Source organism: Thamnophis sirtalis, unplaced genomic scaffold, assembly GCF_051295495.1.
Source record: "Thamnophis sirtalis isolate CommonGarterSnake01/CBP01778 unplaced genomic scaffold, rThaSir2_p1.2 scaffold_3, whole genome shotgun sequence".
Classification (NCBI taxonomy): domain Eukaryota; kingdom Metazoa; phylum Chordata; class Lepidosauria; order Squamata; family Natricidae; genus Thamnophis; species Thamnophis sirtalis.
This window is the reverse complement of record NW_028261383.1, coordinates 114,643,360-114,658,042: the sequence shown is the minus strand read 5'-3', so window position 1 is coordinate 114,658,042 and position 14,683 is coordinate 114,643,360. Positions and strand designations below refer to the sequence as shown.

General features: G+C 39.7%; 1 protein-coding gene across 2 annotated transcripts in view; it reads right to left on the bottom strand.

Annotated features, from left to right (window-relative positions):
- Positions 1-14,683, bottom strand: part of DNAH9 (dynein axonemal heavy chain 9) — a 245,372-nt gene that overhangs the window by 119,564 nt on the left and 111,125 nt on the right. For both annotated transcript variants that reach the window (XM_087709774.1, XM_087709773.1), the window contains exons 44-48: positions 8,528-8,690; positions 6,337-6,460; positions 4,725-4,867; positions 3,204-3,365; positions 2,347-2,580 (exon numbers count right to left, since the gene is read on the bottom strand). In XM_087709774.1, coding sequence (XP_087565900.1) covers positions 2,347-2,580; positions 3,204-3,365; positions 4,725-4,867; positions 6,337-6,460; positions 8,528-8,690 — 826 coding nt within the window. The remainder of the gene's footprint in view (positions 1-2,346; positions 2,581-3,203; positions 3,366-4,724; positions 4,868-6,336; positions 6,461-8,527; positions 8,691-14,683) is intronic.

Here is a 14,683-nt window from a genome sequence, read left to right as displayed (position 1 = left end):
GCAACCTCTCTTTCACAGCAGGAAGCATGCTTAAAAATAAAGTGATTGCCCAAAGAGTTATCTTGCCCAGCATGTCTCATGTTCACAGGAGGAATGAAACCTCAAACATTTCTGGAAATAAGGAAATAGTTGCAATAGGGGAGAAGGAAAAGAAGCAAAGGTTAAAAAAAGAACCTCAAAAACCTAGGATTATTCTGATTGGCCAAAAGTTTTTCAAAGTTTTATATATATAAAAGCTAGAACAGTTAAGCAGCAAATTGAATAGTGATTTAAAGTTGTGAATCAGAAGCTGGCTGCTTCCAAAGTAAAGCAGCATCTCATTCAAAGGAGATCGTTCTCCACAATGTTCAGCAAGAAAGCAGAAAAGAAACAGACCAGGGAAGCTTAGTGGTGCTTTCAGTCAAACTACAACTTATGAACTGCTCTGAAAGTGCTTTAAAATATGCCCTATTGGGGGTGGGGGATGATCTTCATTTCTTCCTTCGTAATACAGTGCCAGCATTCATCTTCAAATTTAAACTAGGTTAATTCTTATTAGAGGGATGCGGTTGCTCAGTGGCTAAGACGATGAGCTTGTCAATCAGAAAGGTCAGCAGTTCAGTGGTTTGAATCCCTTGCACCATGTAACAGAGTGAGCTCCCGTTACTTGCCCCAGCTTCTGCCAACCTAGCAGTTCGAAAACATGTAAAATGCAAGAAGAAAAATAGAGACCACCTTTGGTGGGAAGATAACAGTGTTCCATGTGCCCTAGGTGTTTAGTCATGCCAGCCCTATGACCATGGAGACATCTTCAGACACTGCTGGCTCTTCAGCTTTTAAATGGAGAGGAGCACTGCCCCCTAGAGTTGGGAATGACACATATGTGTAAGGGAAACCTTTACCTTTTAAAGATCATATGGGTTTTAGTTTGAAAATTATTATTCTGAAGATCCACTTTGAAAAAAGAGTGAAAGGTGTTAGAGTTGGCAGCTCAATTCACAGTTCTTATGGATTTTTCTTGGTCTTGTGTCTTTACAACAGGCCCTTGATCAGATATTTCCATATACCAGGTCAAGAAGCAACTACCCATAACATAAAATTGACCTGGGGGGGGGGGAGTTTCTGGCTGTTCATGTTGGGAGGCCTAAATCAAATGGAACTGACTTAAAATCTCATGACCTACTGAACATAGGGAGAAGTAACCTTTAGATAGAAACTGAAGGACTTACTCTGGGAAGATACACACTTTCTGCTTGGCCTTTTTCCAATTTAAGTGACTCACTGCTTCCTGAATGCAGGAGCGGACAATCTTCCCACTCTCAGCCTACTGAATTGCATCCAGAGCATATGATGTCCAGCTTTGAATCAGAACTATATTTTCTGACCTGAGCAGGCTTGAGACTTTCAGAGTGGATGGCCTCTGCTGATTAGTTCTATTCTGGTGGCAGCCCCAGGTCCAACTGGTGCCCTGCCAAATGTTTGTTTGTTTTCAATCTTGCAATTGAGGCAATGGTGGCCTTTTAGGTCCCTTTTTGACCCTAGAAACTCATGATCCATTCCACCCTTCCAACTCCCAATAGACACCCCATTGATTTCTTCTCAGTTGGATGAAGCTTGCTCCTCTTGCTTTTTCACCCCCTGCCACAATACTGCAAAACTTCCTTTACTTTTAAAACCATTTTAAGCTGAAATATTGCTAGTCTATTCTTATACAATACAATATTTTCTTCTCTACAAATCAGTCCTTTCTTCTACAAGACATACAAAGGAATGTAGAATCAGTCCTTCCTTCTACAAGACATACAAAGGAATGTAGGAACAAAAGATCAACCTGTTCCTCACTGATTATTGGGGCACTGAAGCTGCAACATATCATAAGAAAAAAAGCAAGGGCCTGCATTGGTGTCAAAGTCAAGTGTGTGTGTGTGTGTGTGTGTGTGTGTGTGTGTGTGTGCGCGCGCGCGCGCATTGTTAAGCAAATCACTGAAGGTCAAGTAATGTAAATACAAATCAAGCAAAACAAAATGCTGAAGCCAAGTAAGATGGGTCAACCAAGCCAGTATCTTTCTTTTTCCAGGAACAAAGCAACACATCTCCAGTTCCTGTTGAGCAGAATAAGGAAACATCAGAACTGAAAATGGCAGGGAATGAAATGGCTTTCAAAATGTATTGTCCCTCCAATCGAAAAGGTTACCTGCTTATTAACATCTCACTACAACTCATGTGACAAAATCATGAAATCCAACAAAAGCTCATACACTTGAATGCAAATATCTCTCTGCTACCATTGCACAGATCATCCTTTACTTCCTTTTAGAATATTTGCATAAGTCTCCAGCCTTCCAGCTAAAACAGGAGCCTTCTCACCTGTGCTGATGTGCTGCTGAGCTTCTGTAGGCCATTTTCTAGTCGCGCCATCTTTGCTGTTAGTTCTTTTCTCTTTTTAAGCAGCAAATTCTGATACAGTTTTATTTGCTCCAAGAATGACTTGGGGGTGGTATAATTATAACGGCGTTCGTTAGTCAGGTAAGAATAAGACATCTCATTAACACTGGTATGAACATAAGCCATGAACTTGCTGATAGATTCTTTCACAGGAGGCTTGTTCACGATGATGATAATGAAGATGATAATGACAATGACAAGAACAATGTTAAAAGAGGAACCATTTCAAAGATAACAACAAAGCAGTTTGACTAAGTTTCATGGATATATCTTACATAAAGCACTGATTACCAAACTGAACTACATAGTATTCTAGAAAACACATGAAACTCCTTTTCAAGAATTTCCTGATTTTGACATGATATGTGAAACTTGAGTAGATTGCACCAAATTATTCGTAACTTCAAAATATCAATTTTATGCTTGCAGTGTTTGTCCAATTGGTACCCCACTTTTCCTTTAGGAAATGCAGGTTACATTGCCCTTCCTCTTTTTATTTATTTTTTCCCAAAACAACAATCTGGGAGCTTCCATAGTGGAGGTTGGGCTTGAACTTCAGTCTCCACTGTCCTAGTCTTACACCTGAATCACTATATCACACTGCTGGAAAACATCTGCACATAAGTACACACTACTTATGTAAAGATGTGGTGAGGTAGATTTTCCTCCTTGCCTGCAGCCATAAGATGCCAGAAGACCAGATCTGCCTTACAAAGTAAACGGCTGTTCAGCCTTGCAATTGAGAGAAAGCATTTGTCGTGCTCCTAATATTCACTTACCTCAATTCCTTCTGTCCCTTGCAAGAAGCGCAGGCTGACTGACTCCAGAGCTTCCTGAGGCCACTCGTGGAACCAATCAATTGCTGTACAGTTCACAATGGCTGGGAACTTCCGGCTACGAACTCTCAGTTTGTTCCCCACTGGAGAAAAGCAAAGTGCCACCTGTGGAAAGTAGAACAAGCAATGAGGAAAATAACACGAACAGAATTACGAAGGAAGAAGGTCTTTGCTTTGCTTTGTGACTTTCAAAACTTTCGAGCTATGCTAAGGTTTTTCAAAGACGCATGGGCCCAGAACTATTGAATCGAAAGCATTTGCTTGTGAGCAGTCTCGAGGGTGAGAATGTTTCCTGATCAGTTATTAGTGAAGTTGGGTTTTACAATTGTAACAGAAAAGTGATTTCTTTGAAGGATGCACAAAATAGAGATAGGCAAAGCTCAGGACCTAACTAACTAACATCCCACCGGGACAAAAGTCAAAGAACAAGAGCTCCATGCTTGCATATTTGGGGACCAAGTCAGAGACAAGCAATACTGAGATTAGTTTCTTATAGGCAAACAATGATACACAAAGTGCGAACACAAAGAAATCCCTCACTATCTACATGGTTCTTGCAGATTCTCTTCCTAGTGAGGGTCCCGCAGCAGTTGAAATGGCCAGCTAACTTTGCCAGCTCAAGGTTGATTCAGCTTTCATCTTTCCAAGGTCAGTAAAATCAGGACCCAAGCTGTAAATTCTCTAAAGAATGTTGTAAAGCACTGTGAAGCAGTATCTAAGTCCAGGGGTGAGCTTCCAAAATTTTAGCAAAGGATTCTTTGCCCAGCAAAGGATTCTATGCCCATGGGTGGGCATGGCCATGGTGGGTGTAGTCTAGTTGGCCTCCTGCACCATGGTGGGGGAGAGGTGTTGTTTTTGCCCTCACTGGGCTCGGAAGCTCTCCTCAAGCCTCTAGGAGGATGAAAACAGCCTCCCCGTGCTCCAGAGGCCCTCTGGAGGCCAGAAATGGGCCCGTTTCTAGCCTTCCCGAACTTTAACTAGGCCCGTTTCTCACCTTCCGTGAGCCTCCACATGTGCCCTGCACTTACCTGCATCCAAAACAGGCCACGTGGGGGTTCCAGGGAGGGGAGGGGAGGGGTGGCCAGGGCCAGCTAGGAGTGGGATATGGGGGTTCTCTGAACTGTGCAGAATCTTAGCTAGAGGTTCTCCCAAACCCCTGTGGATCTCCAGCAGCCGTCTAAATGCTATTGCTATAGTCAGAAACTTGTGCAGAACAATAGGTGCCACTGAAGTCACCTTTCCAGTAAAAAGAGCAGTAAACAGTAAAGCACAGACCCTCAGCCTAGTCTCTATTATTTTTCTTGCATAAAATGTATTATTATTATTATGTTATCTAAGATACAGATATGTCTCCCCCCTCCCCAATACAGTATTGAGTGAAGCAGCAACACTTCATTAATTGGAGTTAAATTTTATAAAGATCATCTTCAGAAACATCACACAATAAAAAACAGCAGGTCCTACCTTGAGCTGTCGTCTAACCCGATCAATGAAGAATTTCCAACAGGCCTCCCTTGTGTCCATCAGGCCATGAGTTTTTACTTCATTCCTCATATTACTTATGATATTTTCTACTTCTTCATCAGGAAAAAGATCAGGAATTTCTCCTAGAAACACAAGATAACATTTGATTCGTCACAAAATCCCATACCTACAGCATTGCTGAGGACGAAGGAAAAGACTATTGAGAGAAGTCAACAAAGTAATTTTTCTTATATTTGCAAGGGCTCTGTAATAAGTGCACCTGAGAAGTGAAGAAATATAAGGGCAGAGAAGACAAAGTAATTAAGCAATGAAAAAAATGATACATCTCTATCACACAATGGAGAACTTGCTGAGAACTATCATTGTTGACCTCTAGTCACAGTAAATTGCCTTATAACTAAGGCAGAAACAGACCAAAACAATATTGTTCAGCAATAGCTATCACTATATTTATGTCATTGAGGTGAATCTTCTGGCCTAGAAGTTGTGCTGTGACTGCTTTGTTAATAACATATCACAAATTTCACTTTCCTGTGTCCCCTTTCTGTATTTGTGACTGGGACAACATCCTGCAATGATAGCTTGGTCTCTTTTTGGCCTGCCAACTCCAATGAAGTGAATAGGTGCTATCTAGCTGGTTCTCTGCCTTCTATGACTGCTGTACCTGGCTCCTTCAGGAGGCATGCATGAGAATGTGTCTTGTTGGATCTGGGAGATAGACTTTTTCACAAGACCCTCCCTAACAATTATGGCAACTATCATCTGGTATTCAACTTTCCCTTTCTTGAGATGGTGGTATAGATGGTGGTATAGATGATAGTAGCTTGGTAGCTACAAAGGCCCCCAGAAGAAATGGATTGACTGAACTCCTTTCTGTCAATATTAAGGCTTAATGTGAAGCAAAAACATTATTGATCACTCAAATTGCTTTTCTCCACATTTAGATGGGGGCAGTGCATGCTTCCACATCTCCTGAATCTCTCATTGGCATTTGATATCATCAGTCATGACTGCTTACAAGACTGGAGACTGGGAAAAGATTTCAATGGCTTTATTCCTTTCTGAGTTAGTAGTGGAGAATAAAATTCAGTCTGTAGAGTCTGTATTACAGAACAGCTATGTTCCTATGTAGAGTCTATATTATAGAACAGCATCTCTTCAGGTATCAGATTTGGCCCTAATTGTATGGTCTTCAAGAAAACATTAAACACTGAATTATTCCTGATGGTCTTCAGAGGTTGAATGTTGACTTATTTTTTAATATGCTACTGTTATAGATATAGATGCTACATGGTAAATAATGGTTCTGGAATAGAAGCTGGAATTATATGTAAATTCATTGTATGTATCTGCTAGCTTCATGGTATAGTCACACTTGATCCTACGCCCTATCCTCAATTATATTCTCAGCATAACACCCAGGGCACACAATGCGCTAATCCAAAGGCCAGGTTCCCACAACCTGGAACCACAACCCAACCAATCCCATTTCCATCTAGTTATGTGAACTCAGACATTCTGGGACAGGTTTTTTCACAGCTCTAGTTTCCTTTTTCCTATAAATGAAATTGAAACTATTATGAATACATACCAGAAGCTAGCAAGTCATTTACCAGAACTAAGAATCTCTCATCAGCCAGCTGAGTATCAGTCAGAAGAAAGACAGTGCCCACGTTCTTCATTCCTGCTGTAATACATTGTGCTGCTAAGTCAGCCTGTAAGTACATGAATATTTCAGACTCCAATTTTTGGATAACAGCTGTAAGAGAAGACTCAAGTCATCTTGAGTACTATTAAATTCAAAATTCATTGGTTTCTCTTTTTAAAGTCCACATCCGTAAAATAACACTGCAAATCATGAGGTTCATTGCTATACACATAACAATTATATTTGAAGGAAATACATAAACATATTCTGTATACCAACATATACTATAACTCTCATTAAAGTATCTGTATAAAATCATTTTCATTAGGAGGCCAATCCCTACTACTATAATGGAAACTCTCTCCCCCAACTACCTACCTACCTACCTACTTCCCTCCCTCCCTCTCCCTCCCTCCCTCCCTCCCTCTCTCTCTCTCTCTCTCTCTCTCTCTCTCTCTCTCTCTTGGAACTTTCAAAAGTTTCTTAAACACATTTGCATAGCCTTGGTTTTTAATGAAAAGGGTGCTAAATTCAAATTCCCTTGCTATTTATTCTGCTATCATTCTGAGGTGCACTTAGAGCAGAATCAGGTATTCTGAATGAAACATTCAAGAAGGTTATCACCACCATGGTTCTAGATCACCTCACAAAACAAAGGAGAAAGAGATACTCTTGTATGAAAATATCCTTGCTGGGAAAGTTCCAGCTGAGCATTATTGCTCAACAAGTTTAGTTTACGGTTTACAGATTCTGACCCAGAATAACTTTTGAATAAACCACCCCTACATATTCTCTGGGGTAACATAATTATATATATTCCTGGATGGGGGGAGGAGGTGGAGCAGAGGAATAATCACATTTTTGACTAATGTTCTTTGGAAATTCAAGTCCCAGATATGAAACGAAGAATTATTAAAGTGGTGTTAAGCTGTAACATGCATAAGGTGCTTTTTTTGTAAATCTGCAGTTAATATAGTCAACATATTTAGTTCCTGTAACAATGTGTTTGTTATGCTGCCTGATGCACTAATAACTATAGAGATGACTTTGCAAAATGTTTTCCATAATGTATTTTAATTGTTCACTCTCTAGATTCTGTAACATTTTCCAATTCTTTTTGCTCAGTTCTGTTGTCCCTGGGTATTGCCACATCCACAAAAATTACTCTTTTCTTTTCTTTTCTTTTGATTATTCTTATACCTGCTGTGTTGCATTCCAGGTGGCAAGTAGTTGTTATATGAATGTGACATAAAATGTTAATGTCATCATTTTCCACAACTGTTTCACTGTTGTGGCTATACCACATTCTGAAAACTCCGAAATTATCATTTTTCTACAAATACCAATGCATTATAGTAACTATTCTATCATGGCATTCACTATTGCAAGTGCAAGGAATTTTGTTTATGGTTATAGTTAAAGTTATGTTACAGTATTTATTAATTTGACATTTACATGAAGTCACAGAGACAGATCATCCATCAATTCATGATCATGCATCATCAGTGTGATAATAGTACTCAACTATCCATCTCATCCCTGGAATTGGCTGCGCTATATGGTTGATATCATGTCCTAATACCTGGAAGCAATGAGAGTTTGGGGGTGTAGGAACAAGTTCAGACTCACTTTTAGCAAGACTGAATGATTGTGTGTGTTTAAGCCTCCTAATACTGAGAACCTTCTATCTTTGGCCCTAATTGGGCATCTACTTTCCCATTTGGGTCTAGTGAACAATCTGGGTTTCAGGGCAGGATCCTTCTTGAAGGCAGCAGGTGAGAAGTATAGATAGGAGGGCTTTTGCACAGATTCACCTTGTATGCTATTGTATCTTTTCTGAACTAGAAGGCCCTTCTCACAGTAGTTCATGACTTAGTCACCTTATAGTTGGACTACTGCAATGCATTCTACATGGAGCTGCCCTTGAAATCTATTCAGAAGCTATCTTTTGTATAGAATGTAGTGGCACAATCAGTGATAGGTCAATCACAACTTGCTCAGGTAATGCCCAAGCTCTGTGAATGCACTGGTTCCAGTTGGCTTCCAGGTATAAGTCAAAGAAATACTTGCCACATTTCAAAACCTATTAGCATAGAACCTGTAGTTGGGCTCTTCTTGATTATAAGCCTCCTACCTTCAGATCAGGAATCCCATAGCCTTTCCTCAAGGTGATTTGGAAAATCTCCAGAGAACTAATGAAAGCTGCCAATCTTGTCAGACTCTGCTTGCCACTTCCGCCAACACCCACTAGCAGAGCATTCCCTCTGGGAGATTCCAGGATACGGTTGATTCTGCAACTAAACAAAAAGATACAAAATCCTTTCACATCTAATGTTTCTTCTGAGGAATAATATCAATATGTGGCACATGAACTAATCTGTTAGATTCAAACCTTGCAAAATCTTAAGACATGTGTCTTGATTAGCATAGAGGAGAACAGAGATAATCTGAAACAAGATATGCAAGAAATAGCAATGGCACTTAGACATGTATTGCTTCACAGTGTTTTCCAGCCCTCTCTGAGTGGTTTACAGAGTCAGCATATTTTCCCCAACAATCTGGTCTTCATTTTACCAATCTAGCAGAATGGAAGTCTGAGTCAACCTTGAGCTGCTCAGAATTGAACTCCTGGAGTGGGCAGTGAGTTAGTCCTGCAGTACTGCATTCTAATCACTGCACCACCATGGCTCTTAAGTAATCTTCAACTTAGTCCTCAGAAAGAAGAAGGGATAAAAAAGAAATTCAAAGGAACCCTGCCTTCATCCTGTTTGATATAAGAGAGAATGGAAGAAACTTCTGACAGGCTTTTAAGATTCTGTTTATTATATCCTACAATAATAATGTTCCTATAATCCTTGCGGGGTCTGACTTCTCACCTGGCCTCTTGGAGGGCTGACAATTAGAAACCTCATTATTAGTTCCAATTCAGTGGCCTTGTGAGTTTTGACTTCTTCTTTTTCCTCCCAAATTAATTCTTAATGCCCATTTTAGCCATATCAATTAACTTTTGTCATGTTGCTGACATATACCGACCTAATTATGTTCATTTGAGTCTCCTTAAAATATCATTTAAATTTACACCTCTGCTAGATCTTGTCAAAACAGTTTCAGTTAGCCAATGTTTCAGTTAGCCAATGCCCAAAATATACTGCCGATATAATTCTCGTCTCTGAAGCCTGCTTGTTTGTTTTCTTAGGAATAGGAGGATATTTCTTAATGGGTAAAGTCCTGACTTGGAAACCAAAGAAGCAGAATGAGAGAGTAGCTTCCTGAGAGATGGCAACCACCCATTAATTCTCATTTTGTCCTTGTGTCAGGAATTTGCAGCTGCTGTGAAGTCATCAGGTTCTGAGGTGTGTTTTTTTCCCCTTTATTTGGCCTGCTGGCCACCATGTGGCATCTGTATTCATCACAATTATTTCAACTTATTGCTTTGTCATCCTGGAGACTGATGGGCACTTGCCATAACCCCACTTTTCAGAAAGAGACTCATCTGGTTAGCTTATCTGATTCAGATACAAAACCTAGTTATTGTACCAATGCCTACCTTGATTTTTTTTTTCAGGCAAAGATATATATCCAATAGCAGAAAAATAGCCTGGGTTCAGTGAACAACCTTTGAATTCAACATGAATTAGGTAACCACCTGTTCCTGATTCTGACCAGAGCTTAAAATTAGCTATGAATAATCTACAAGTTTGTTTTCAGTGTTGTGGCAAAAATGTTCACTTAAATTAGGAATCAAAGGGGTTAGAGATAAATGCAAGCATTTTTAGTGGCATGCACAACTGTAGTGCTTGCTAGACTCCTTGCTAAAGAATTGAAGAGAAAAGGTTACAGGTGGTGTACTTTTGGTTGTTACGTAGGAATGGTAAAGAAAATATTTTCAATCACAATAAGACCTCTAAACTGGAATGCCTCTTATAATACATTGGGGATGGCCTTATTGTCAGCGCCTCTGCATTTCTCAATAGTATCTGAATTCCATTCATCTCAGATACTATTATTAAGTTCTCTAAACAAGGGCACTTATTGTGCCCACATATTGACCCCTTTCACACCATGCCTTTCAGGTTGTTAGAAAGGGCAACAATCTGAGTTTCATGATCCATCTCCACTCCAGGGTCACAGATCCAGCCTCCTGCTTTTACTTATGACTTTATTTCAGAAATGATTTTAATCTTTCTGAAGCCCTTGTTATTCATTGAATTAAATTGAATCAAATGAATTAAACTCCCCATCAGAATCACTGGCACATAACAGTCCATTCTGGCTGGCCACACATTGTTCTTTCTGTTACCCACACATTTTCATATTTCTTGAGAAGATTGGGGTAGAGAGGGAGATATGAAAGGTTCCTGCTCTGGCCTCTGTTTTCCCATGTTGATTGGGAAGGTTGAAGACTGTTTCTAATTAATCAAGTTGCAATATCTATGAGAATGGGAATCTGGTTACACAGTTTCCTCTACATGAAAATCTTGTTAACGTGGTAAAGATGTGAATGCAATCAAACATCCTCTCACTTCAGTTATTCCCTTTGACAGGAAATGACAGAGAGAAATTTTCTATCTTGACTCCATCTCTTTTTTCCCTGATGCCTGAAAATAATTTGTCTCATAATGAGTACTCACACACACACACGTATAATAATACACATGTAAAATACACACACACAAGAAAACTATCTCTTCCATCCCTGCCATTCTTGTGAGACATAATATTGCCAATATCTGACTACCTTCATACCAAGAAATTGTCCTCGAGCAATTCTGACAAAATCCAGAAGGATATTAAAGATGAGGACATGGAGAGCAATCTTTTGCTGATTGATAAAGATGGTTATCAACTTCTGAGCCAATGATTCAAGGATCAAGAATTCTATGTCTAACATTCAATTCATACCATATGGAGTTTGAAGGAGATTTTTCAAAAATGAACAGAAGCTTCCAGATCAACATAAACTAACATTAGAAACAAAACTCACACACAAACAATAAAACCAAATATTATAGATATGCTAATGCTATCAATGAGATAGAAATTGAGTCAGGAAAATACAGAAATGTGGGCTGTTGTTTTTACAGATTCATTACACAAATGTGTTTTTAGAAGAGGAATAAGGAAGTATACAAGCATAATAAATACAAATACGAATACAAGATTTTTACACATTCTAAAATTATAAGGATAGATTTTGATGTGTCTCCTTAGGCTAAGAATGTTGGAGCTGCCATCCAAAAGGCCCCACTGTTTAAATAAATATTTTTTCCTAATGCGTAACCTATAAAAAGATCATTGTGAACATTTTAAATGAATGGGCATGGTCACAGTTGATTTTCCAGATTATGAGCAGAGGCCAAATCACTATGACTGCTTTAGTGCCATTGCTTTTCAATCTAGGTACTATTTTGCCCTGCTTGTATTAAATAGATCTGCAAATAAATGCCCAGCAGCTGAGTTTGGTGGCTTGTTCCCTTCTGGAGAAGCAGAGATTGAAGAATCTCTTGTAGGGTTCTTGTGAGGATTAGACTCAATTTTTGACAGGTAAAGGCACTCAGATCCTTTTTGGGTTGGACTTCATCTGGGATGTAGTTTTGTTCTCTTATCCTGACTAAATTTATCCCAATTATTTCTGAGGAAGTGGATGAGATTCTTCAAATGCTAAATTATATTACCTATGTATTTAATCCATGTCTCTTCTGGCTAGTTAGAGTGACACATAAATGAGTTCAAACGAAAGAAAATGACCCATTGCAAGAATGGGTAGTTCTGCCTTTCTTGAAGAAGATGATGGTCAGTCCTGTCCTCAAGAGAGGGACCCTTTTTAGGGAAGGTTGCTGAGAAGAAGACAACCAACTGTTTCCAAGGGTACTGGAGAAAACAGATTATCTGAACCCATTGCAGTTGGAGTTCAGCCCAAGATACAACAGTGAGACAGCATTGATCATACTTGTGAAGCACTTTTGGTATGCTTAGGGCAGAACTAGGTACCCATTCTCTCCCTTCTTGATCTCTGAGTAATTTTTGATACCATTGGTTATGATATCTTTCAGTCAACTGAAGAGGTTGGGAGTTGTTAGCATTGTTCTTCAGTACTTCTCCTTCTTCTTCTATGGTCACCATTCAGATGGTGTTAATGGGGGAGTGAGGTATAGCCCTAGGCTTCTGCTATATGTGGTGCCACAAGTTTCAACTCTCTCCCCAGCCCTATTTAACATCTAAATGAAACTACTGGATTTGTTATCTATTGGCATGGGGTTAAGTTTGGTTGATATACTGATGACACTTAATTGTACCTCTCTGCACTGGACCATCCAAGTGATATTGTCAATGTGTCTGGAGATTCTGTGGGCACTGTATGGGAAGGAACCTGCTTCAATCCAAACCTGAGAAGACTGAGCAACTATGGATTTTAGGGCTCCCCATATCTGATGATTTTCCATCATTCATTCTCATTTGAGGCATACACTGTAGCAGGTGGCAGTTATAGCCTCCAAAGTCTTTAAAAAATATAGCTTGTGCAAAAGTTGAGCCGCTCCTACATCGGGAGGCACTACTTAAATTACTTATGCCACAGTCACTTCCTGACTGGACTACTGCAATGAGCTCTGCATGAGACTGCCCTTGAAAAGCATTTAGACACTTCAGCTGATCCAGGATGCAGTAGCATGTGTAGTATTTTGCAATAACAGTATACACACACAACTTCATTTCTATAGGAGCTGCATTATTTCCTAGCAGGCTTCTGAGTGCCATTCAAGGTTCTGGTTTTCATCTTTGCAGAACATAGTGCCAAGTTGTTTGAAAGATTGCTTTCCCTTGATAGTTTCTACCCATCCCAACAAATCTAGTAGAGTTGCCTACAGTTTCACCTGGTGAGCGCTTCTTTGTAATGGCATCTATCCTATGGAGAAGACTCCCCAAAAGATACAGAAAGCCCCAAGCTTAATGGTATTTAGAAAGCTATGAAGACTGGCATTGGCTCTCATGCTCTGATAGGGAGGGGGGGTCATTGAGATTTTTAATGACAAGATATCAGGTTGGGTTGGTTTGTTTTACAATGATTATGTTATTCACTTTTCCTTAGCTACCTGAAGGATGGATGGATGGATGGATGGATGGATGGATGGATGGATGGATGGATGGATGGCTAGGTAGGTAGGTAGGTAGGTAGGTAGGTAGATAGATAGATAGATAGATAGATAGATAGATAGATAGATAGATAGATAGATAGATAGATAGATAGAGGCAGGCAGGCAGGCAGGCAGGCAGGCAGGCAGGCAGGCAGGCAGGCAGGCAGGCAGGCAGGCACAGATAGATACAAATAGAAGAAAAATAAATAGCTAGATCCCTGCCAAATGAGAGCATTTTCAATTTGGGCAGATAAAAAGTCCAAGTCCTCTTTTGCCCAGATTGAAAATTTAGCCCCATAAAGAGTTATGCAAATTGGTTCTTAGTCACATTGTCTGCTCTTCAAGGAAGAACAAGTGTATTATTAGAAAGAATAGAGCTGGTACCTCAGCACTAGGCAGAGTGTCTCTGAAAGAAATTTTTATTTTATAAGCCTAGCATGCAAATTAACTGTGGGGACCTGCTCCTGAACACTGAATACCAGGTCCTAATGCAACCTGGTTGACATTGAGCTACTGAAGATAAAATGCTTGCTAGTAACCAAATGGAATAAAAGCCCCGTAGCACATACAGCAGTGCAATTGTACGAACTTGCAGGCCCCTCTGGTGTGGGAAGTGAAAGGATGCCACTCCTCCAACAGAAAGATATAAGCAACAAAAACTAAGGACTGCCCGTATTGTTTGCTTTTGTGAGCATGACTGAATTTGCTACCTGGAGTTAGAGAAAGAGGCAGCTTTCCCTTTGCTCTTATTTGTAATGGAAGTATTTGTAACAGCAGAGAGAGTAAGTTGAAGGTAGTGAACTGCTCTAAAGTACATGTGCTCAAAAGACACTTAGATTATTTATTTCTTGGACAAAACCCACTTACAACTGAAACAGAGTCCTTAAACTTTGGGATAAGGGTTGACAAGTAATGCAACTACATAAAATAATGTATTTATTGGCCCTCAGTTACACTTGCATCCACCATTCCATTTCTTAGAAGGACAGTAATCAATGAAAGGTGATTAGTATTCTGCTAAAACATGGACCCTTCCTTCTGTATGGTTGAAAATTGAGAAAAATATGTTAAGATCCTCTATAGAGAAAGTGAATTCAAGACTCTTTATAGAAGGTCATCTATTGTTCCTACTTCTGTGGATACCACCCAAGGCCTAC